Source organism: Salmo trutta, chromosome 14 (genome assembly GCF_901001165.1).
Source record: "Salmo trutta chromosome 14, fSalTru1.1, whole genome shotgun sequence".
NCBI classification, from domain to species: Eukaryota; Metazoa; Chordata; class Actinopteri; order Salmoniformes; family Salmonidae; genus Salmo; species Salmo trutta.
This window is the reverse complement of record NC_042970.1, coordinates 72,821,207-72,843,166: the sequence shown is the minus strand read 5'-3', so window position 1 is coordinate 72,843,166 and position 21,960 is coordinate 72,821,207. Positions and strand designations below refer to the sequence as shown.

Sequence of the window (21,960 nt, the reverse complement as noted above, 5' to 3'; positions counted from 1 at the left end):
CTATGGATGCCAGGACTGACCATCCATGATATAAACAATTATGTTAACACCTCAAAACACGGTTAACATTTTGTTTATTAACATTGGAGTATAACAAGCTTATACTTGCTCATGAGGCATTTATACATTACATTCAAGAATCAATGGGTATATATCATTCATTTATAAGTTCAAAAATGGATGTAGCTTTAATTTACTGTTTATCGAAGAAATATCTAAGTTATTGTGCAAAGTGGAGGTAGCAGCAGGATTACATTTGTGTAGTTACACTTTTTAGACAGTAGATGGCAGTCGTGCTCCTTAAGAAAATGGCAGAAGAAGAAGACGTCATGACGTTTAACGGAAGTTTGAAATTACGCGCCACAAAAGTCATGGATTAAAATTATTTTATTCCACCATAACATTGGAGTTGTCTATGAATTGTAGCTATTTAGCGACAGGATTGTTGAACGCTTTATAACACAATTTGACTTTTTGGAAGTAAAATGTCTTTACTCAAACCATTTAGTAAACTTCCTGGACTAAACACGGCCAACATACTGGTAAGTGGTCCTGTAAGTAACGTTGGCCTAGGTAGCTAGCAAACATAACTAATTACCAAAGATTCTTATCACTATACCAATTGTGACATTACTGTTATCCAGATTATTGATACATTTACATACACAGAAGTCAATATTTGTATCTATGTTTAGTTAGGTAGCTGACAAAACACCGCTAACTCACCCGTTGTTACTCAATGAATGTGTTTCTTATTTCAGCTGGTGGAGAACGAAGAGCAATTTCAGCAGAAGTTAGCTGACACTGTTGTTCTTCAAGAGAAGACTGTCAACGTCAATGTGTAAGTACTGAATTGAGTTCTCAACTAGCGAGCTAGGTAGGGGTTTCAACTAGATGGTATACAGCTACGGACGGAAGTGACTTTTCGTAACATGTTAGGAGAATCAGGTAAAAAGAAAAAGGATTAGGGTTAGCTAAAATGCTCTCCTAACCTGCTACAAAAAGTCACTTGACGAAAGTAGCTGTATACCATCTAGTCACAACCCTTCTAACAGTCTTGTATTCTTCTTTCTGTACCAGAAGGTTGGCCAGAAGCCTCCCACTACCCATGGAAAACGAGGAGTCTCGGCCACGGATAGATCTGGTGGTTTTCATCATTCACCTAACCTCAGAGCTCAGGTATATTCACATACAGACAATAAGAACCATACATGGGGAGATGGGCCTATTGTGTGGCTTTACTGGCCTCTTCTTCCAGTGGTAATGCTACTGCTTTTCTCTCTCAGCTTCCAGTCAGCAGAGACCTCCCTCAATTATTTAGACCCAGGTTACTTCCAGGGCAAAGTCTGCTTCCTGGTTACCAGTGGTAAGGAAAGGAACTCGCCTGTCTATCCTTCTCCTTTATCCACCTTTCATCAACACTTATCACAATTAATATATATATTTTTTAAATTTGTACTTTTACCCCGTTTTCTCCCCAATTTCATGGTATCCAATTGGTAGTTAGTCTTGTCTCATCGCTGCAACTCCTGTACAGAGTCCTCCGAAACACAACCCAGCCAAGCCATACTGCTTCTTGACACAATGCCAGCTTAACCCGAAAGCCAGCCGCACCAATGTGTCTGAGGAAACGAAGGTTAGGTATGTAACCACGCTTATGTGAGCAATATGGATCACTCCAATATATTGGTATCACTCCACGGCAGAGGGATATCTCCGAGGTGAGGATTTACAGATTTACTCCCGTGTGCACCTGTGTCACAGCTGGAGTCCGCCCCTATATATAGACCCCATGGCTGCAACACACGTTCTCTACATCGTTTTTGAGGTGCCTCTATTTATTCTTATTGTTTTTTTAAATTTTACCTTTATTTAACCATGTAGGTCAGTTGAGAACAAGTTCTCATTTACAACTGCGACCTGGCCAAGATAAAGCAAAGCAGTGCGACAAAAACAACCACACAGAGATACACATGGGATAAACAAACACAGTCAATAACACAATGGAAAAATCTGTATACAGTGTGTGCAAATGAGGTAAGGCAATAAATAGGCCAATAGTGGCAAAGTAATTACAATTTAACAATTTATGCTGGAGTGAAATATGTGCAGATGAGGATGTGCAAGTAGAAATACTGTTGTGCAAAAAAGCAGAAAAACAAATATGGGGATGAGGTAGGTAGTTGGATGGGCTATTTACAGGTGGGCTGTGTACAGCTGCAGCTATCGGTAAGCTGCTCTGACAGCTGACGCTCAAAGTTAGTGAGGGAGATATAAGTCTCCAACTTCAGCGATTTTTGCAATTCGTTACAGTCATCGGCAGCAGAGAACTGGAAGGAAAGGCGGCCAAAGGAGGAGTTGGCTTTGGGGACAACCAGTGAGATATACCTGCTGGAGAGCGTGCTACGGGTGGGTGTTGCTATGGTGACCAGAGAGCTGAGATAAGGCGGAGCTTTACCTAGCAAAGACTTATAGATGACCTGGAGTCAGTGGGTTTGGCGACGAATATGTAGCAAGGACCAGCCAACAAGAGCATATAGGTCGCAGTGGTGGGTAGTATATAGGGCTTTGGTGCCAAAACGGATGGCACTGTGATAGATTGCATCCAATTTGCTGAGTAGAGTGTTGGGGGCTATTTTGTAAATTACATCGCCGAAGTCAAGGATCGGTAGGATAGTCAGTTTTACGAGGGTATGTTTGGCAGCATGAGTGAAGGAGGCTTTGTTGTGAAATAGGAAGCTGATTCTAGATTTCATTTTGGATTGGAGATGCTTAATGTGAGTCTGGAAGGAGAGTTTACAGTCTAACCAGACACCTAGGTATTTGTAGTTGTCCACATATTCTAAGTCAGAACCGTCCAGAGTAGTGATGCTAGTCGTGCGGGCAGCGATCGATTGAAGAGCATGAGTTTCGTTTTACTTGCTTTTAAGAGCAGTTGGAGGCCACGGAAGGAGTGTTGTATGGTGTTGAAGCTCGTTTGGAGGTTTGTTAACACAGTGTCCAAAGAAGGGCCAGAAGTATACAGAATGGTGTCGTCTGCGAAGAGGTGGATCAAAGAATCACCCGCAGCAAGAGCGACATCATTGATATATACAAAGAAAAGAGTCCGCCCGAGAATTGAACCCTGTGGCACCCCCATAGAGACTGCCAGAGGTCTGGACAACAGGCCCCCCAATTTGACACACTGAACTCTATCTGAGAAGTAGTTGGTGAACCAGACGAGGCAGTCATTAGAGAAACCAAGGCTGTTGAGTCTGCCGATGAGAATGTGGTGATTGACAGAGTCGAAGCCTTGGCCAGGTCGATGAAGACGGCTGCACAGTACTGTCTTTTATCGATGGCGGTTATGATATCGTTTAGGACCTTGAGCGTGGCTGAGGTGCACCCGTGACCAGCTCGGAAAACAGATTGCATTGCGGAGTAGGTACGGTGGGATTCAAAATGGTCGGTGATCTGTTTGTTCTCTTGGCTTTCGAAGACTTAAGAAAGGCAGGACAGGACAGGATGGATATAGGTCTGTAACAGTTTGGGTCTAGTGTCTCCCCCTTTGAGGAGGGGGATGACCGCGGCCGCTTCCCAATCTTTAGGAATCTCAGGCGATTCGAAAGAGAGGTTGAACAGACTAGTAATAGGGGTTGCAACAATTGCGGCAGATAATTTTAGGAAGAGAGGGTCCAGATTGTTTAGCCCAGCTGATTTGGGATCCAGATTTTGCAGCTCTTTCAGAACATCAGCTGTCTGGATTTGGGTGAAGGAGAAGTGGGGGGCTTGGGCCAATTGCTGCGGGGGGTGCAGAGCTGTTGGCCAGGGTTGGGGTAGCCAGGTGAAAGCATGGCCAGCCGTAGAGAAATGCTTATTGAAATTCTCGATTATCAGTGGTGACAGTGTTTCCTAGTCTCAGTGCAGTGGGCAGCTGGGAGGAGGTGCTCTTATTCTCCATGGACTTTACAGTGTCTCTAGCACCGTAGAGGATTGGAGTGATCCATATAGCTCACATAATCGTGGTTACATATGTAACCTTCGTTATGTTTCACTATATTGGATCTCTCCAATATATAGGTATACCCGTACCAGATTAGTCGGTGCTAAAGGGACCTGGCCAGCCAGCGGCGAAGTCCCGGTGCGGCACCAAGACGCAGGGACCGTCAATGTGGAAGCGGGGTCCCAGTACAGTCCCCGGAAGGGGAGGCGACGCCCAGGACTGTTGAACCCACCGCAGAGGGATGTGCCACATTTACCCGATAGTACCTGCTGGCCGCAGCACAGATCTCAGCGAGGGGCATTCCTCTCAGTAGAGCCCATGATACAGCCACACCTAGTGTTGAATGTGCCACCACAGATCCCAGCACTGGCATGCCAGCCAGGCGGTATGCTGTCGTAATCGTGTGCACAATCCAGTGAGAGAGCCTCTGCTTTGATAGTCCAGCCCCCAGGACTCTCTCACCATAACAGACAAAGAGCTGGTCTGTTGTTCTCACTGACTGTGTCCGCTCCAAATAGGCAGCCAGTGCCCTCACAGGGCACAGCATGCCGGAGGGAGGCCCAGACTCCCCCGCCGCTGCCGGGAGGTCATGAGCAGACAGGATAAAAGGGATGTTCACATGCCTGTCTGACAAAACCTTGGGGAGGAATGAAGAGTTGGGGCGGAGAGATATACTCCTCCCACCGGGGTCCATCCGGTAGCCCTCAGAACTTACTGAAAGAGCATGGAGCTCACCCATCCTCTTCATGGAAGTAATTGCTACCAAGAAAGCCACCTTCATAGTGAGGTGTTTCAGGGAGGCAGACTAGAACAGTTCGAAAGGTGGCTTTGCCAAAGCTGCCAAGACCACATTGAGATCCAAGTTTGCCATTGAGCGGGTTCTAACTGGACGCAGCCGACAAACCCCCTTCATAAACCTGCAGACCAAGGGATGGCGTCCCACTGGCCTGTCCATCCACCCCACATGGCAGGCAGATATTGCAGCCAAATACCCTCTCAGTGTTGAGGCTGCCAAGCCCTCATCCAAGCGAGACTGCAGGTATTGGATGACATACTGCACCGCACATGACTCGGGCACAACCTCAATACCAGTGCACCAACAGCAGCCGGCGCCCTTGCGCTCTGCATGGTGCTCATTACACGCTCCTGTTGTCCTAACATGGACCATTGGTACCATTTATTGGCCAATCCCACAGACTGAGGCGGTGCGGCCTCGGATGCCTGAGACAGCAAGTCTGGTCTCAGGGGAAGTTGCCAAGGTGTCCCAGACAACAGACACAGGAGAAGGCTGAACCAGGGTTGTCTGGGCCAGTATGGGACCACCAGAAGCAGACAATGCTCTTCCATCCTGGTCCTGTCCAGCACAGCCTGGATCAGGGGAAAACGGGGGAATGCGTAAAGCTCCAGCCCTGGCCAATCGTGAGCCAGAGCATCCAAGCCCAGAGGCCCTGGTGGCTCCGACATGGAGTACCACAGGGGACAGTGTGCATTGTCCAGGGATGCAAACAGGTCCACCTGTACCCTCCTGAACTTGTCCCACAGGTGCTACACCACCTGGGGATGTAGGCTTCAGTCCCAAGGTGGCGGGCCTTCCCTCGAGAGCATATCCGCTGTCACACTCAGAACGTCAGATATGTGCGCTACGTGTTGAGACGCTAGACGTACCTGAGCCCAGAGGAGCTCCTGTGCTATAAGATTGAGGCGGTGGGACTTTAGTCCACCCTGATGGTTGATGTAAGCCACCACTGTGGTGTTGTCTGTTCTCACCAGGACATGTCTTCCTTTCAGATGTGTAAGGAAAGACCGCAGGGCCAGCAGTACAGCTCAGCGTTCTAGTGTATTGATGTGCCTGCTGCTCCAAGGGGGTAGCCAACAGTCGCTGGCCAACCTGCCCTTGGTCACACACTCCCGAGCCGATCTGGGAGTTGTCTATGCTGACCAGCTCCTGGCGGTAAATCCTCAGCATCTCCACCCCACCTGAGAGAAAGGAGCGACAGCGCCACCTCAACAATGCCCTGAGGCCCTGTGTGGTCACCCGCAGCTGGCAGTGATGGTGGCGCTTCGGGTGCAGCCGGTGGGAGTTGAACCACCGTTGAAGAGGCTGGAGGAATCATCAACAAGGCCGCCGTCAGCAAGCCCAACAGGCATTGTCTGGGCAGATACCACCCGCTCCTGCCGATTGTGGTCGATAAGATCGCCTGAACCCTTCTGCTGGGCCAGTCCAGTTCCATGCCAATGAAGGCCACCTTTCGGGTGGGCGTCAGATGACTCTTCTTGTCATTTACTGTAATGCCCAGCCCGCCGATGTGGGTCAGGAGTGTCTCCTGGGTCCTGGTCGGGGCACAAATCAGCCAATCGTCCAGGTAATTGAGGATCAACAATCCTCGGAACGTGAGAGGTGCCAGCACAGCGTCCATGCACTTTGTGAAAGTGCGGGGTGCCAAGGAGAGGCCGAAGGGAAGAACCATGAATTCGTAAGCTGTCCCTTTGAACGTGAATCGGAGGTACTGCCAATGAGCTGGGTGAACAGGAACATGAAGTACGCATCCCCAAGGTCCAGCGTCACAAACCACTGGTCCCTGGACACGGCCTGCAAGACGCGGCTGGGGACAGCATGTGGAACCTCAGTACCTTCAAGTACAATTTGAGGTTGTGGAGGTCCAGAATCGATCAAAACCCTTATTCTCTTTTTGAGACCACAAAATAAATGGAGTAGAACCCACCTAGCTGTTCTGATGTCTCGATCCTGCGGATGGCACTCTTGCCGAGGAGTGAGGAGATCTCCAGTCGCAGGGTTTTCTTCAGGGGGTTGGCCACCGTGGTGACACGAAAGGCACCTGGAGGCCGGCACTGGAATTGGAGTCGGTACCCCTCGAGCATTGTGGACAACACCCAGCGGGACTCCACACCCTCCTCCCACTTTGCCCTTTGAGACCGGGAGAAGCGGCCGGGAAGGGTGTGTCAGGGGTCCTGCCGGGGCCCGCCTCTCCTCTGGCACCCCGAGCGCCTGGGTCTCCCATGCATGTTCCTATGGCGGTGATGGTAACAAAGGGAAGCCATAAGCTCAACGAAGACAATAAGGCCTCGGTGCAGGGGTCAGGCGCCCTGGGAGAGCTTATGTCATGACCCCTTTGGAGGAATAGGAACCCGGTGAGGGATAAATTACCCAGTACCGCTGCAAAAATTGGGGAAGACCCGTGTGGGGAAAAACAGACTGTTGCTTCACCGCACGCTGTGCAGCTCCAGTTGTTGTCCCTTAGCACAGGGCGATGGGGCAGGAGAGCAACCCCAACCTTCTGGAGCAGGGAAAGCAGACGAGACACCTCCATCACTTCCCGGAGGAGCTCCTATGTGCCCTCCTGCAGGTAGGCCTGCAGCAGCATGGCCGTGTTGGTGAGGCAGCCAAGAGAGAAGAGGGACCCATGTGTGGCTTTAAAGTCTGCATCAAATACTTTGGGGGGGGTCCCGCCTTTAGTCGCGGATTCCACCCTGGCAGAACTCTCCTGCAAGGGGAACAGGGAACAGCTGTTGTCGCCTCATGCCCCCGTCCAGGACTGGTAGCAGATGGGCTCTGCCTGCGGTGGCTCCGGCCTCGCCTCCTGGGAAAGGTACTGGGCCCAGTAGAGGGACTAACAGCTAGCTGCCGCACCATTCCTGCGGGAGGGAGCTCGTCCCCACCACACAAAACAGGCATCCAGTAGGGCACTCCACTGCCATTTTTACATTTACATTTTAGTCATTTAGCAGATGCTCTTATCCAGAGCGACTTACAGCAGTGAATGCATACATTTTATACATTTCATTTCATGCATTTTTATTTTTTTTATTTTTTTTTGTACTGGCCCCCCGTGGGTATCGAACCCACAACCCTGGCATTGCACACACCATGCTGGCATTGCAAACACCATGCTCTACCAACTGAGCCACAGGGAAGCTGCCCTCTCCGTGTGGCTCAAACCCAGGCAGTGCATACACGAGGTATGCAGATGCCACCATCACACCTGTCACGAAGGGAAGCCATAAGCTCAGCCAAGCCAACAAGGCCACGGAGCAGGGGTCTGACGCCCTGGGAGAGATATGTCGTGACACGCGTGGAGGAATAGGAACCCGGTGAGGGATAAATTACCCAGTACCGCTACAAACACCGGGGTAGACCCCTGTGGGAAAAACAGGCAGACAAAAAAAACAGGTAATGGATTTTATTTATTTGTTTTTTTGTTTAAAGCCAATATTACCTACCGGTTTCATATCCAAGCAGTAAAAACAGAACCATATGGAGTAACACCCGTTAAGGAACATGCAGGATAATTAACAGAGAACCAGCAGCATGTTAAGGCAATTCACAACACACATAGAACAAGCCAGTCAGCAAGTTGTGTAAGGTAAATTACAGTTTGTGGCAGCAAGAGCCACCAATATATTAATGCGTACGGAGTCGTAGTGTAACGCTAATGAAACGGAAGCATGACAAACCACGGGCGGAAGATGCAGATCAACCACGCACAGCGAGTGGAGCACTGAAAAGGGGCTTCCATGTGGCCAACTGCTCCAGGCTGCAAACAGCCAGTGAGTAAACTTCCACACAAGATATTACACTTACCAGTGACTTACAAAGCGAACTTCAGAAAGTTTGTACCTCAAAACATACAGACGTCCGCCGATAAAATGAAAGAGAACGTGATGCGGCCATGGGGTCTATATATAGGGGCGGACCCCAGCTGTGACACAGGTGTACACAGAAGTAAATCTCTAAATCCTCACCTCGGATGTATCCCTCCGCCGCGGAGTGATACCAATATATTGGAGTCATCCAATATAGTGAAACACAATACTGTACACCTGGCGACCGTGTCAGCGTGCATTGCGCCCGGCCCGCCACAGGAGTTGCTAGAGCGCGATGGGACAAGTACATCCCTGCCGGCAAAACACTCCCCTAACCTGGACGACGCTGGGCCAATTGTGTGCCGCCCCATGGGTCTCCCAGTCGTGACAGAGCCTGGACTCGATCCAGGATCTCTAGTGGCACAGCTAGGACTGCGATGCAGTGCCATAGACCACTGCGCCACTCGGGAGGCCCTCACTTATCACATTCTATCATCATTATGTTGAAAGATTTATATCATCTGTGTGTTTGTGGTGTGTCTGTGTCTCCTCCTCCAGCTCGTAATGTGTCAGTGCCCCCTGAGCGGTTGGTCTCTGTGAGGAAGCTGGCTGCATCCCTCCACTGCCCCTTACTGTGTGCAGAGGATCAGGTATGAGTCAACTGTATAAGTTTAATGCATAGACATGATTGACAGGTAAAACACTATATTTGTATTTATTATGCATCTCTATTAGCTGCTACCAAGGCAGCAGCTACTCTTCCTGGGGTCTGGCAAAATTAAGGCAGTTATACAATTTTAAAAACATGATTTATTTGTATTTAACCTTTTATTTAACTAGGCAAGTCAGTTAAGAACAAATTCTTATTTACAATGACGGCCTACCCCGGCCAAACCCAGATGACACTGGGCCAATTGTGTGCTGCCCTTAGGGTCTCCCAATCACGTCTGGTTGTGATACAGCCTGGAATCGAACCAGGGTCTGTAGTGACACCTCTAGCACTGAAATGCGGTGCCTTAAACTGCTGCGCCACTCGGAAGCCCCAAATACATACATTACAATACATTTATAAGAGAATTCACAATACACTGTGTGCCCTCAGGCCCATACTCCACTACCACATATCTACAACACAAAATCCATGTGTACATGTGCGTATTTTATCATGTGTGTATGCATGCATGTCTGTGCCAATTTTTGTGTTGCTTCACAGTCCCTGCTGTTCCATAAGGTGTATTTTTTATGTTTAAAAAAAATCTGATTCTACTGCTTGCATCAGTTACCTGATGTGGAATAGAGTTCCATGTAGTCATGGCTCTATGTAGTACTTTGCGCCTCCCTTAGTCTGTTCTGGACTTGGACTTTGAAGAGACTATGTCTTGTGGGGTATGAATAGTTGTCTGAGCTGTGTGCTAATTGTTTAAACAGACAGCTCGGTACTTTCAACATGTCAATACCTCTCACAAATACAAGTAGTGATGAAGTCAATCTCTCCTCTACTTTGAGCCATCCAAGGGCCAGCCGTGCTGCCCTGTTCTGAGCCAATTGCAATTTTCCCTATGTCCTTCTTGGTGGCACACGACTGAACAGTAGTCCAGATGTGACAAAACTAGAGCCTGTAGGACCTGCATTGTTGATAGTGCTATGAGTTTATTGTTTGTTTATTTCATGAAGCTTGTGTTATGAATAGACTGACAGGTAATACAAACTCATTATCTTTTATAAGTGTGTCATTCTGTTATTTCATGAAACTTGTTTTTTTCCATTATTTATTTCCTCTATCTTCCTTTCTCCACTCAGACACCAGAGGGCGTGACCACGGCAGCACACCGATTACTGGCCATTCTCAAGGTAGCGGCTGGTCTTGTCCCTATGGCAACTGGTCTCTACCTGTCCACCTTGACCCGCTGCACTGTGCCCTCTGACATTGACCAGCAGAACTTTGAGTGATCTTTGACCTTTAACCCAGTCCAGAACATCACATGGACGAGCCAAGTCTGGTTGACCAGGTAGTTAAATGGACTGTTACTTGTGCTCAATAGCTATTGCGGTCTCTAAAACAGATAAATGTAACAAGTTTATATAGAGTGGACTGCATGTGATATCGTTAAAATGTAGTTTGTATATACAGTATGTTTACCATGTACTTAGTACCTTTTTTTAAAATACATTTTTGGTTTTGTTCACATTGTAACCATTTACAACAAAAAAATAGCTTTGATCCCATTTGTAAAGAAATTGTCTGGTATCTTTGTAAATATAATTGAGGTTACACACTAACCCTACATTTTAGAATGTCACTTGTTGCTGTGTCAACATACTGACATTAGGTGGAGTGCCTGCTGCCTGACGAAAGCCATTGGTTCAATGCCTCCAAATTGCTTTCTGGTTGCTATAGAAACAGGATGATAGAAAGGACGTTGTTTTCTGGGATACACCCAACATAGTGACAAAATTGAACCATGCAATTGATGTCCCCTTACCTTTCATTATGTAGTGTTTCTTTGACCTATGTGAGAAATAAACGGCTTATCTAGTTGATACAATCTTAAAGATGCTTTATAAAGCTTTTGTAAAATTACAGCCAGTAGTTTTGAAAGTGCTCACGAGCCAAAATGGGTTCCTGAAAATTGTGTTCAACGTCAACCTTTTTGTATGCATTTATTTTTTTTTTTTAATAATGCAATTCGTACAATATGTTACAAGTGTGTATGTGCTTAAGATCCTGTTAAACCTCTTTAATTGTGAACCAGCTATTTCAAGACTCCTGACGTCACTCCTACCCGTCTCCCTCCTCCCACCTATTTCCTCTATACTCTAAGTTCACATCCCCTTCCTGTTCAGATCAGGTATTTTGATAACCCCTGGTTGAAGATCTCCAGTGTGCTATCCCACTGGACAAAGACGTCAGTTCATTTTCATTTGATTGAGTTTTCAACTAACATAAATTCAATGTGAAATAAACATATTTGAACCATGTAATTGGATTTAGGTTAAAAGTTGGGTGCAAAAAAATAAACATTCCCGAAATACTTTTTTTGCATATCCAATAAGTTTTCCACATTGATTCTGCGTCATCAAATGTATTTCTAATGGTGTGGAAACAACATACAGTTGAAGTCGGAAGTTTACATACACCTTAGCCAAATACATTTGAACTCAGTTTTTCACAGTTCCTGACATTTAATCCTAGTAAAAATTCCCTGTCTTTGGTCAGTTAGGATCACCACTTTATTTTAAGAATGTGAAATGTCAGAATAATAGAGAATTATTTATTTAAGCTTTTATTTCTTTCATCACATTCTCAGTGGGTCAGAAGTTTACATACACTCAATTAGTATTGCCTTTAAATTGTTTAACTTGGGTCAAACGTTTCGGGTAGCCTTCTACAAGCTTCCCACAATAAGTTGGGGGAATTTTGGCCCATTCTTCCTGACAGAGCTGGTGTAACTGAGTCAGGTTTGTAGGCCTCCTTGCTCGCACACGCTTTCCCACTTCTGCCCACAATTTCTCCATAGGATTGAGGTCAGGGCTTTTTCATGGCCGCTCCAATACCTTGACTTTTGTCCTTAAGCCATTTTGCCACAACTTTGGAAGTATGCTTGGGGTCATTGTCCATTTGGAAGACCAATTTGCGACCAAGCTTTAACTTCCTGACTGATGTCTTATGTTCCTTCAATATATCAACATAATTGTCCTGCCTCATGATGCCATCTATTTTGTGAAGTGCACCAGTCCCTCCTGCAGCAAAGCACCCCCACAACATGATGCTGCCACCCCCGTGCTTCACTGTTGGGATGGTGTTCTTCGGCTTGCAAGCCTCCCTCTTTTTCCTCCAAACATAACGACAGTCATTATGGCCAAACAGTTCTATTTTTGTTTCATCAGACCAGAGGACATTTCTCCAAAAAGTACGATCTTTGTCCCCATGTGCAGTTGCAAACCGTAGTCTGGCTTTTTTTATGGCGGTTTTGGAGCAGTGGCTTCTTCCTTGCTGAGCGGCCTTTCAGGTTATCTCGATGTAGGACTCATTTTACTGTGGATATAGATACTTTTGTATCTGTTTCCTCCAGCATCTTCACAAGGTCCTTTGCTGTTGTTCTGTGATTGATTTGCACTTTTTGCACCAAAGTACGTTCATCTCTAGGAGACAGAACGCGTCTCCTTCCTGAGCGGTATGACGGCTGCGTGGTCCCATGGTGTTTATACTTGCGTACTATTGTTTGTACAGATGAACGTGGTACCTTCAGGAGTTTGGAAATTGCTCCCAAGGATGAACCAGACTTGTGGAGCTCTACAATTTTTTTGTTGTTGAGGTCTTGGCTGACTTTTGATTTTCCCATGATGTCAAGCAAAGACACACTGAGTTCGAAGGTTGGTCTTGAAATACATCCACAGGTACACCTCCAATTGACTGAAATTATGTCAATTAGCCTATCAGAAGATTCTAAAGCCATTACATCATTTTCTGGAATTTTCCAAGCTGTTTAAAGGCACAGTCAACTTAGTGTATGTACACTTCTGACCCACTGGAGTTGTGATACAGTGAATTATAAGTGAAATAATCAGTCTGTAAACAATTGTTGGAAAAATGACTTGTGTCATGCACAAAGTAGATGACCTAACCGACTTGTCAAAACTATAGTTTGTTAACAAGAAATTTGTGGAGTGGTTGAAAAACCATTTTTAATGACTCCAACCTAAGTGTATGTAAACTTCCGACTTCAACTCTAGATTCAACCAGTTGGTGCCTAGTGGGATATACATCCTCTCCTCCTCCTCATCGTTCTCTCCCTTTCATCTTTTAAGGTGTCTCTGTCCATCTCGTGGGTGTCTTCCTCTTGCTCTTTACCCCAGTTCTCTACTGCTCCTCAGGGTGATTCAGTGTGTATGTCGTGTCGCGACTGGTTTAAACATCTTGTTGATGTCTGTGTCGGCCGTTGTTGGCTCTAGAGACTGAGGGACCTGTTGCCAAATCTTTTCTGCACTGTAGAACATGACAAAATGAATACTGCATTTCAGAAGGGTTTTGCATTCTGCCATCTGAAATGGAGATGTCTGCACAGTGTAACATACACACACTGTCACACTGTGCTAAATCATTCAGTATGTAATAAGTATGCAGGGGGTGACCACTGACAGACAGGCTCAGGTGGAGACACGAGGATGCACACGTATCTTCCTCTCGCTGATCAGGGCTGGGCAATAGGGATAACCAGCTAAGTAGAGAAGTTGAATGGTGTTTCTTGCTGTTGTCATGTGAACCGTAATCTGTTATCCATAAAAAGTGTTAATGGATACATTTTGTGGCGTGTTCAGAAAAATTATAGGTTGGGAAGCTGCTTGAGACTTGGTCCTGGTTAGAAAATATTGGGGACACAGGTTTGGGATCCACTGTGTTAATGCTGATTAAAGAGGTCTAAGGTATCCTGTTTCCTCACTGATAGATAATGTTGTTGGACACCATGAGAGGTATCCTGTTTCCTCACTGATAGATAATGCTGTTGGACACCATGAGAGGTATCCTGTTTCCTCACTGATAGATAATGTTGTTGGACACCATGAGAGGTATCCTGTTTCCTCACTGATAGATAATGTTGTTGGACACCATGAGAGGTATCCTGTTTCCTCACTGATAGATAATGTTGTTGGACACCATGAGAGGTATCCTGTTTCCTCACTGATAGATAATGTTGTTGGACACCATGAGAGGTATCCTGTTTCCTCACTGATAGATAATGCTGTTGGACACCATGAGAGGTATCCTGTTTCCTCACTGATAGATAATGTTGTTGGACACCATGAGAGGTATCCTGTTTCCTCACTGATAGATAATGTTGTTGGACACCATGAGAGGTATCCTGTTTCCTCACTGATAGATAATGCTGTTGGACACCATGAGAGGTATCCTGTTTCCTCACTGATAGATAATGCCGTTGGACACCATGAGAGGTATCCTGTTTCCTCACTGATAGATAATGCCGTTGGACACCATGAGAGGTATCCTGTTTCCTCACTGATAGATAATGCCGTTGGACACCATGAGAGGGGGGAAGACCCAATACTGGGAGGACAAGGGAGGCTGGACACCTATGCTAGTGGTCAGTCGTGCACTATGTTTGAAAAATACAATTCTATTTTAACTAGGAAAGTCAGTTAAGAACAAATTCTTATTTACAATGACAGCCTAGGAACAGTGGGTTAACTGCCTTGTTCAGAACGACAGATTTTTACCTTGTCAGGTCGGGGATTTGATCCACCAATCTTTCTGTTACTGACCCAACGCTCTAACCACTAGGCTACCTCCATTAGGGCACATCAATCAGTTTGCAGGTGCATATTGAATTCAGGGAAATGTCCTAAAGAAACAGGGTGGTGGGGATTAATGTGTGTGCGTGCCTGCAGCACTTAGGTGTGTTGAGAGAGTGCAAGAGAGATCATGCACGTGTTTTAGTCAAAGGGGGAGGGAGGAGGGGGTGGGGATAGATCACTGACTCACTGCTTGCTGACCTGCACAACAGAAACCTCTATTAGGGCACATCAATCAGTTTGCAGGTGCATGTTGAATTCACCATAAATTCACCATAAGTGGCTAAGATGGGGGAGAACCTGAGCCCAGTGGATGCTTAATTTCTTGATAGTTACAGAATGAGTAACCTAGAAAACGACTTTTACACGTCTCCTGTGGGTTTTTTCATATGGCTGACTCTTGACTCTAATGCCCCTGGCCTGGGGTCAGCCGGTCCGGTGGTCTGATCGGTGGAGACCGGCTGTCCTTGGCGACAGGTCAGCAGAAAGAAAGAGATGGATAAAGAGAGATAAAGGCAGGCGGGTAACACGAGATGAGAGGGTGTCACAGTGTCTGTTGTCACGTCTGCAGTGTAGTGAGTGACACAGCCAGCCTATTAATAGTCGTTCCTTCAGCAGGGCAATTAACCACAGCTTTGGCAATCAGCTCAATGCCAGCCGGCCAGCCAGGCTAATGCCATAACACCACTTTTCATTTGACTGGAGACAATGGAAAAATGTTCAAGTTGTACCATTACAATTTTGCCCCTAGGCAAATGTCAATTTATTACAAATCATGTGGACTTACACTGTAGATTCAAGCAGCACCACAAAGTTAAAAATTTCTGAATCCAGAATTAAGCATAGTATGTTTGAATACAACTTTGATTTCTTGCACTAGTATGTGTATTGTAGTCATTCAAGATATCCGCATTGAGCTTATGGAAGCAATTATTTCATTCACTAGTTCGGCTTAACCAATCAGCGGCACTCTAGACATGCACTTCTTGTGAGGAATGCACTGGGAAATCTCCATAGCGCCCAAGCTAACGGGCACAGCCTGGTCTGAGAGGGGGTGATCTGAACTCAGAGCCCCGCCTGAGATGCTGCTCTGTGGCGAGAGTCACGTCCACACTGAACGATAAGACTGCAGGAATGGGAAAGGGCAGAGCCAGGGAAATGTCCAAAAGAAACAGGGTGGTGGCGATTAATGTGTGTGTGTGTGTATGTAGCACTTAGGTGTGTTGAGAGCGAGTGCAAGAGAGATCATGCACGTGCTTTAGTCAAAGGGGGAGGGAGGAGGTGGGGGTAGATCGCTGACTGACCAGTTGCTGACCTGCACTGGAACCGGACAGTCATCCAAGATAGAGGGCAGGAGAGGTGACTACCAGAATAGACCCCCCCGCCAAATGTGTGCAAGAGAGGATTTGAGCCAGTCTAGAGGCAATGAACAGGTGTGTCACAGAGCAGATGATTAACTTCAACCCTTCCTTCTGTCCTAATCAGACCTAACCACAATTCAGCTTTTAACTGTTAATGTGAAAAATATCAAATCAACCTTACTATATAGAACAGGTATGAGAAGAAACAAATATCTCAGCCTAATAACTCGTATCCTCCCTCTCAGAAAATACATCTGTCCATGTCACTGGGTGAATGTTTGAAATTAAGCAAAAAGAGAGAAAAAAGGCAAAACAAACACTTTAAACACTTATTTGCAGCTGATGGAACATTTATTGGTTTAGTGCAAAGAGGAACAGTTTACATTCAGTAAGCAAACTACTTTGAAAGGGCAGATGAAGGCAATATACTGTATAGAGAAATGTAGAATATGCACAAATGCTTTGCCTCATACACCTGTACTTTTCCTACAAGTTTTTCTGTAAGTCATAAGCAAATCAGCACTTAGAATGTACTGTATAAACACTAGTAGCAACTCTCCTTCAAATGTAAGTTTCCAGTTGTTGTCCTATCCCGTGACCTCTCGAGAACCCTGGCGTGGGGGGGTGTAGGTCGTTGAGGTAAACCGTTTAGCCAGCAAAGCCCAGCTCCTTGTAGGTGACGTCGATGTCAGCTATGATCACGCCCATCACCTGCCTCAGAGCTTCCTGCCCTGCCCCGTCCAGCCCTGCCTTCTCACCCATCACTTTGCAGATGATCTCGGTGATGAGCTGGTGAGCAGCAAGAGATGTTAATGTTTAATTTCATACTGAATAAAAGCACTTTATAAAGGATATTTTTCACTCAGCATTTTAGTAAACTAAGCATGACAGTGTCATGGTAAAACTGGAGTGAATGCAACAAATGTATGAATAGAGGGAAAAACGGATAGTTTCAGATAAAGAGAGAAGGGAGGGAGACTGGAATCATTCATCCTCACCATGAAGTTGTTGAGGGCAATCTTGTGCTTATTGGCGTGGGTGGTTGCCAGGGGTTTGAGGATGGCAGCGTGGTCACCTTTCGCCTTCAGCAGCTCACCCAGCTTCTTAAGCACAGTGGCCCTGTGGGCAGCTACTGCCGCGTTCCCTGACAGGTCGCCCGCTGCGATGCCTGCGAACTTAGGGAACAACGTCTGGGTGCTCTGCAAACAGACTAGAGGTAAGGAGAGAGATTTGTAAGGAGAGTTCTGTGAGCTTCTACAGTACACAGACAGCATAAAAAAAAAAAAATTCCTGATTGCTATATCTACACATTGGCATCAACCTATTTCTTAGCATTACATTCAACACAACAGTCTAGTAGTTGATGGCCAGAACCATTCTCCAGTAAATCGCTTAGCCAACTCAGTAAAGTCTTGCTCTGGTCCATGGCATTTCGTGCATCTTGCTGATGTGTCTGAGCATCAGTAAGAAAAACGTAACGCGTTGGGCCAGAGCAAAGTACAGACCAATATTGTCCACTGACCGGCTCAGAACTCCGTGTGTGTTGTAGTCAGCCTCCACTGGCCCCCAGCACTTCAGAACCATGACAAAGTTAGCCATGATCTGAAGACAGACAAGGAAACTAAGGAGTGACTTGACATACAGTACAAATCAGGGCTGGGGTCTTAAATAACTAATAAAAAGGCATCTATTTTCAGAAGTGTCACTCACGTTTACTCGCGCTCGTTGTCGCCAGTTTATTCATTATTACGCACACCTTCTGCTACCATTGTTATGTTCACCTGCGCCTCATGAGACTCACCTGGACTCCATCGCCTTCCTGATTACCTCCACTTTATATATTTGTCACTCCCTTCGGTTTTTCCCCCCCAGGCGTTATTGTTTCTGTTTTATGTCTGTACGCTACTCATGTTTCGTTCCATGTCCATTTGTCAAATTCGCTGCCTGTACTTGCTTCCCGATTATTAACGTGCACGTTACAAGCAGCTATTTATTCTCAACATGTTTCCTTTTTTTTTAATTCAAATTTGCCTTCAATTCGAATTGACCCCAGCCCTGTTACAAATGCTTACAGTAGGAAAGCTAATATTTTCTGTGCCAAGAAATCAGAGTGGGTTAGTAATAGACAGATAAGCTTCAGCCTTCCCTGTAGCTCAGTTGGTAGAGCATGGTGTTTGCAACGCATGGTGTTTGCAACGAAAGGGTTATGGGTTCGATTCCCACGGGGGGCAGCACAAAAAAAAATAAGTATGAAATGAAATGTATGCATTCACTGTAATCGCTCTGGATAAGAGCATCTGCTAAATGACTAAAATGAAAATAAGCTGAGCAGAGGAACAAATTAATAATATCCGATTGAACAGGACCAATGAAGCAGCCAGAAAGACAGGGAATTAGAGTTTTAATTTACATTATAATACTAATTCAGTAATACATTAATCTAATCTAACATATGGCAAGTCTACTCAGCTGTCAGCCATAAATCCTAGTAGAGGGTAGCTGCAGATTGCATGCATTGTTATCAGAGGTGGTAAGTGTTAGGTGGGTAGTAGGGGAGAGTTGAAGTAACTGACTGAAGACATTCATCAGTGAGTCAGCAGCACCACCTCAGTGGAGCCAAAGCACTCTAGAAATGAGGATACATTACATTAGTTTGATTTGTTTACTGAGTTAGATAATACATAGTTGAACGTGCCAATACAGTAATAAAATATTACATCCAGATGTTTTTATCTATTAAATGTTCTCTTTTCAAAGGCAACAATGTAGTAACTATGTAGTAATTAAGCCAAAGGTCATTTCCCCACAGCTTTTCATTGACCTTGTCCTCATAGGATTCTATACCCACAGGTCAAAAATGGTCAGTCCACACAGACATCAGCCATAAAATACAGCCCCATCAGCTCCTCCAGTCTTTACTAGCTAATGGTTAGATATTAATGCTCTGTTGGAGCTCGGAACACAAGCATTTCGCTACACCCGCAATAACATCTGCTAAATATGTGTACGTGACCAAGTGACTTTCTACTCTGAACAAGATAGCTTGATGTAGAGGCAGCAGACTTGTTCTCTCAGGACATATGTTCCAGCATCAGTGCACCATAAGTCCACCTGTTGCGTTGGCTTTGCATAGCCTCTAGACCAGGAGTATTCAACTCTTACCCTACGAGGTCCGGAGCCTGCTGGTTCTGTTCTACCGTATAATTCATTGCACCAACCTGGTGTTCCAGGTCTAAATCAGTCCCTGATAAGAGGGGAACAATGAACAAACGCAGTGGAACTGGCTTCAAGGTCCATAGTGTGGGTTGAGAGCTCTGGACTATGGGCTTTCTGCGTACATGTATGTGTTGGTTTCTCTTCGAAGACACTGACAGTCAAGCTGATGACAGGATTAGATGTCATACAGTTCAAATAGTTTACTGAAATTAATTTTGGGTTACAATATCAGTTCACCCAAACTCTAAGTCATGATTATAATACTGTAATGTGCTTTTGCAGCCTCAACATTAACATTAACGCTGGAATAAACATTTGATCCAAAAAGGTATTTCTAAAGTAGGGCTACCCAACCCTCTTCCTGGAGCTCTACCATCCTGTGGGTTTTCAGTCCAACCCTAATTTAACACACCTGATTCTACTAATTAGCTGCTCAACAAGACCTTAACTAGGTGAATCAGATATGCTAAATTAGGGTAGGACTGAAAACCTACAGGAAGAGGGTTGGGCAGCCCTGTTTTAAAGCATGACATAGAAGCATTGATACTGTACCAGTAAAGCAGGTAAATGTCCCGTGTCAATATTTCAAACTCCAAAATACTTTTTAGTCAAACCCATCCCCAAACCATACCTTTTATACCTCCTCCTCCCTCTCACGCACTCATCCCAAACTAACCATCAATCTCTCTCTCCAAGTTAACTCCACCTCTAACCCTTCTAGCCCGCCCTCCCGTTAGGTTACCAAATGATGATACCATACCAGTTAGATTCCTTTCTGTCCCTCACTGCATTGTGAATTATATTGTCTCATAGTTCATACGAAAAGAAGGTTCCAAAATCAAGATTTCCAACAGTCTATCAAATTCTGATTAGAAATTATTTCCAAAGTTGGTAACGTAATGCTGTATTGCTACAGTTCTTCAGAACTTTAAACCGTTTACAGGCTCGGCTTAGTATGACCATTTAATAACATACATAAATCTCTCAATTGTTCATAATGTGTAAGAAATGCCATTTGACTCAATCCTATGACCGTTAGTATACGACAATAGCAGTGGTGTGATGCCGACAGCATTGCTTTTTTTATGACACTCTCCTTGTTTTGAACAGGGCGAAAGAGCATCTGTCCTTTACAAATACATTATTGGCATGGTCAAAGACAAATGCTGCCAAAAGTCAGCAAATGAGAAAAACAGTTGTTACACTGCAATGACAGAAACTTTTGAACCTAAGGCCAAACAGGACTGTGACTCTCATATATGTCCATGAATAGGCTATACATTGTCACAATTTATCTTCCTTCCTCCCTCTCTCCTTTATCTCACACCTCTCTGTCTCTTTTTGCCATTATCCCCATCTCTTTCTCTTCTCCTATCTTTCTCTCTCTTCAATCACCATGTAGCTTTCTCCTCTCCTATCTTTCTCTCTCTTTTGTCACCATGTAGCTTTATAAATAACTGCTGGCAGCAGCCAGGACCACTAGACAGTTTTGCCAGAGCATTTAAGCATGGATATGTTTAGTCCCTAGCCCTTTTCCCTCCTTTACTGGGGTTCAAGTTCAGGTCAAGTTTAAACCCTGCTGGTTTGGGATATAACCGACTGGTGTATTCTCTATTTTGTTCTACTGAGCTATATGGAATTGTTTTAAGAAGGTCACACCAAGGAACATTTAGCTATTTGATTTTGAATTTTAAGACCCCTTGAATTATCACCCAAATATATTTAAAAAATAATTTAATAACAAAATATTTTGAGCCTTACTGCTATTAGCCTATATAAGCGCATTGAATAACAGATTCACTACATCGAACAACAGATAGTCTCTAAAACATATCAAAAAGAAAGTTTGTTCTGAAGTGTATCTCCTATATCTATTCTAAAACTATTGTAGGCTTAGGGTTTTACCATTTCTGCCACCTGGTGACCTTTTGCAGATACAACAGCATTCACTTTGTTTAAAAGGCCTTGTAGTCCACCTCTAGAATGTTTCGAAGGCTGGAATTTCCTCACTAGTTTTCAAAATTATTTTTGTTTTTCAGGCCGATAGGCTAAATGTCAGGAAATGTTTCATAATTATTTTTGTTTTTCATGCTAATAAGGCTAAATGTCATGAAATGGTTGGAACAGACATATTCTGCAACAAACTCTAGGCCAATGCCATGAGCTATACTCAGACGGAAAAAATATATATTGGGGACAAAGACACGTTGGTCGTAGTCTTGACCACTTGTTTGGTTTATTGCTTGAACGATATAACGCTGGATACTTTGTGACCGCACCTTGTCTTGTTAACGCCTTGTGTGAACCCGCCCTGTTCTCCTGACAAAGAATGTGATTGGACAATGTCTGACATAGAATTGGCGCGTGCACTTGTCAATCATTTAACCGGCCGCTAGATGTCCAATGTTATTCGCTAAGGGGGAGACGCATTCACGTTTCATTGGTCAAAATAACATGTATCACTTCACCCGGAAGTAATGGAGAAGCCTT

The 21,960-nt window shown here is 45.1% G+C and overlaps 2 protein-coding genes and 1 pseudogene across 4 annotated transcripts in view; 2 read left to right on the top strand and 1 right to left on the bottom strand.

Annotated features, from left to right (window-relative positions):
* Nucleotides 1-160: 160 nt before the first annotated feature.
* LOC115147318 (centromere protein M) lies at nucleotides 161-11,616 on the top strand. 2 transcript variants are annotated; one of them, XM_029689503.1, is made up of 6 exons: nucleotides 161-542; nucleotides 762-841; nucleotides 1,084-1,179; nucleotides 1,287-1,366; nucleotides 9,143-9,234; nucleotides 10,385-11,616. In XM_029689503.1, the coding sequence occupies exons 1-6, from the start codon at nucleotides 486-488 to the stop codon at nucleotides 10,532-10,534; spliced, it is 555 nt and encodes a 184-aa protein (XP_029545363.1). In that variant the 5' UTR covers nucleotides 161-485; the 3' UTR covers nucleotides 10,535-11,616. The 2 variants fall into 2 exon arrangements, with proteins under 2 accessions (XP_029545363.1, XP_029545362.1); XM_029689502.1 differs by having other exon boundaries at nucleotides 162-542; nucleotides 1,081-1,179.
* Nucleotides 11,617-16,586: 4,970 nt separating this feature from the next.
* On the bottom strand, nucleotides 16,587-20,061 carry LOC115147314 (myoglobin-like; annotated as a pseudogene).
* Nucleotides 20,062-21,952: 1,891 nt separating this feature from the next.
* Nucleotides 21,953-21,960, top strand: part of serhl (serine hydrolase like) — a 6,157-nt gene continuing 6,149 nt past the window's right edge. For both annotated transcript variants that reach the window (XR_003866316.1, XM_029689498.1), the window contains exon 1: nucleotides 21,953-21,960. This exon is cut by the window's right edge and continues 202 nt beyond it. The gene's annotated coding sequence lies outside the window, so the exon portion shown is untranslated.

Excerpts from the sequence above, each read along its gene's own strand:
- LOC115147318 (XM_029689502.1), top strand. The coding sequence starts at position 486 with ATGTCTTTACTCAAACCATTTAGTAAACTTCCTGGACTAAACACGGCC. Across the intron at positions 543-761 it reads TAAACACGGCCAACATACTG|CTGGTGGAGAACGAAGAGCA; the intron begins GTAAGTGGTCCT and ends TTCTTATTTCAG. Across the intron at positions 1,367-9,142 it reads CTGCTTCCTGGTTACCAGTG|CTCGTAATGTGTCAGTGCCC; the intron begins GTAAGGAAAGGA and ends CTCCTCCTCCAG.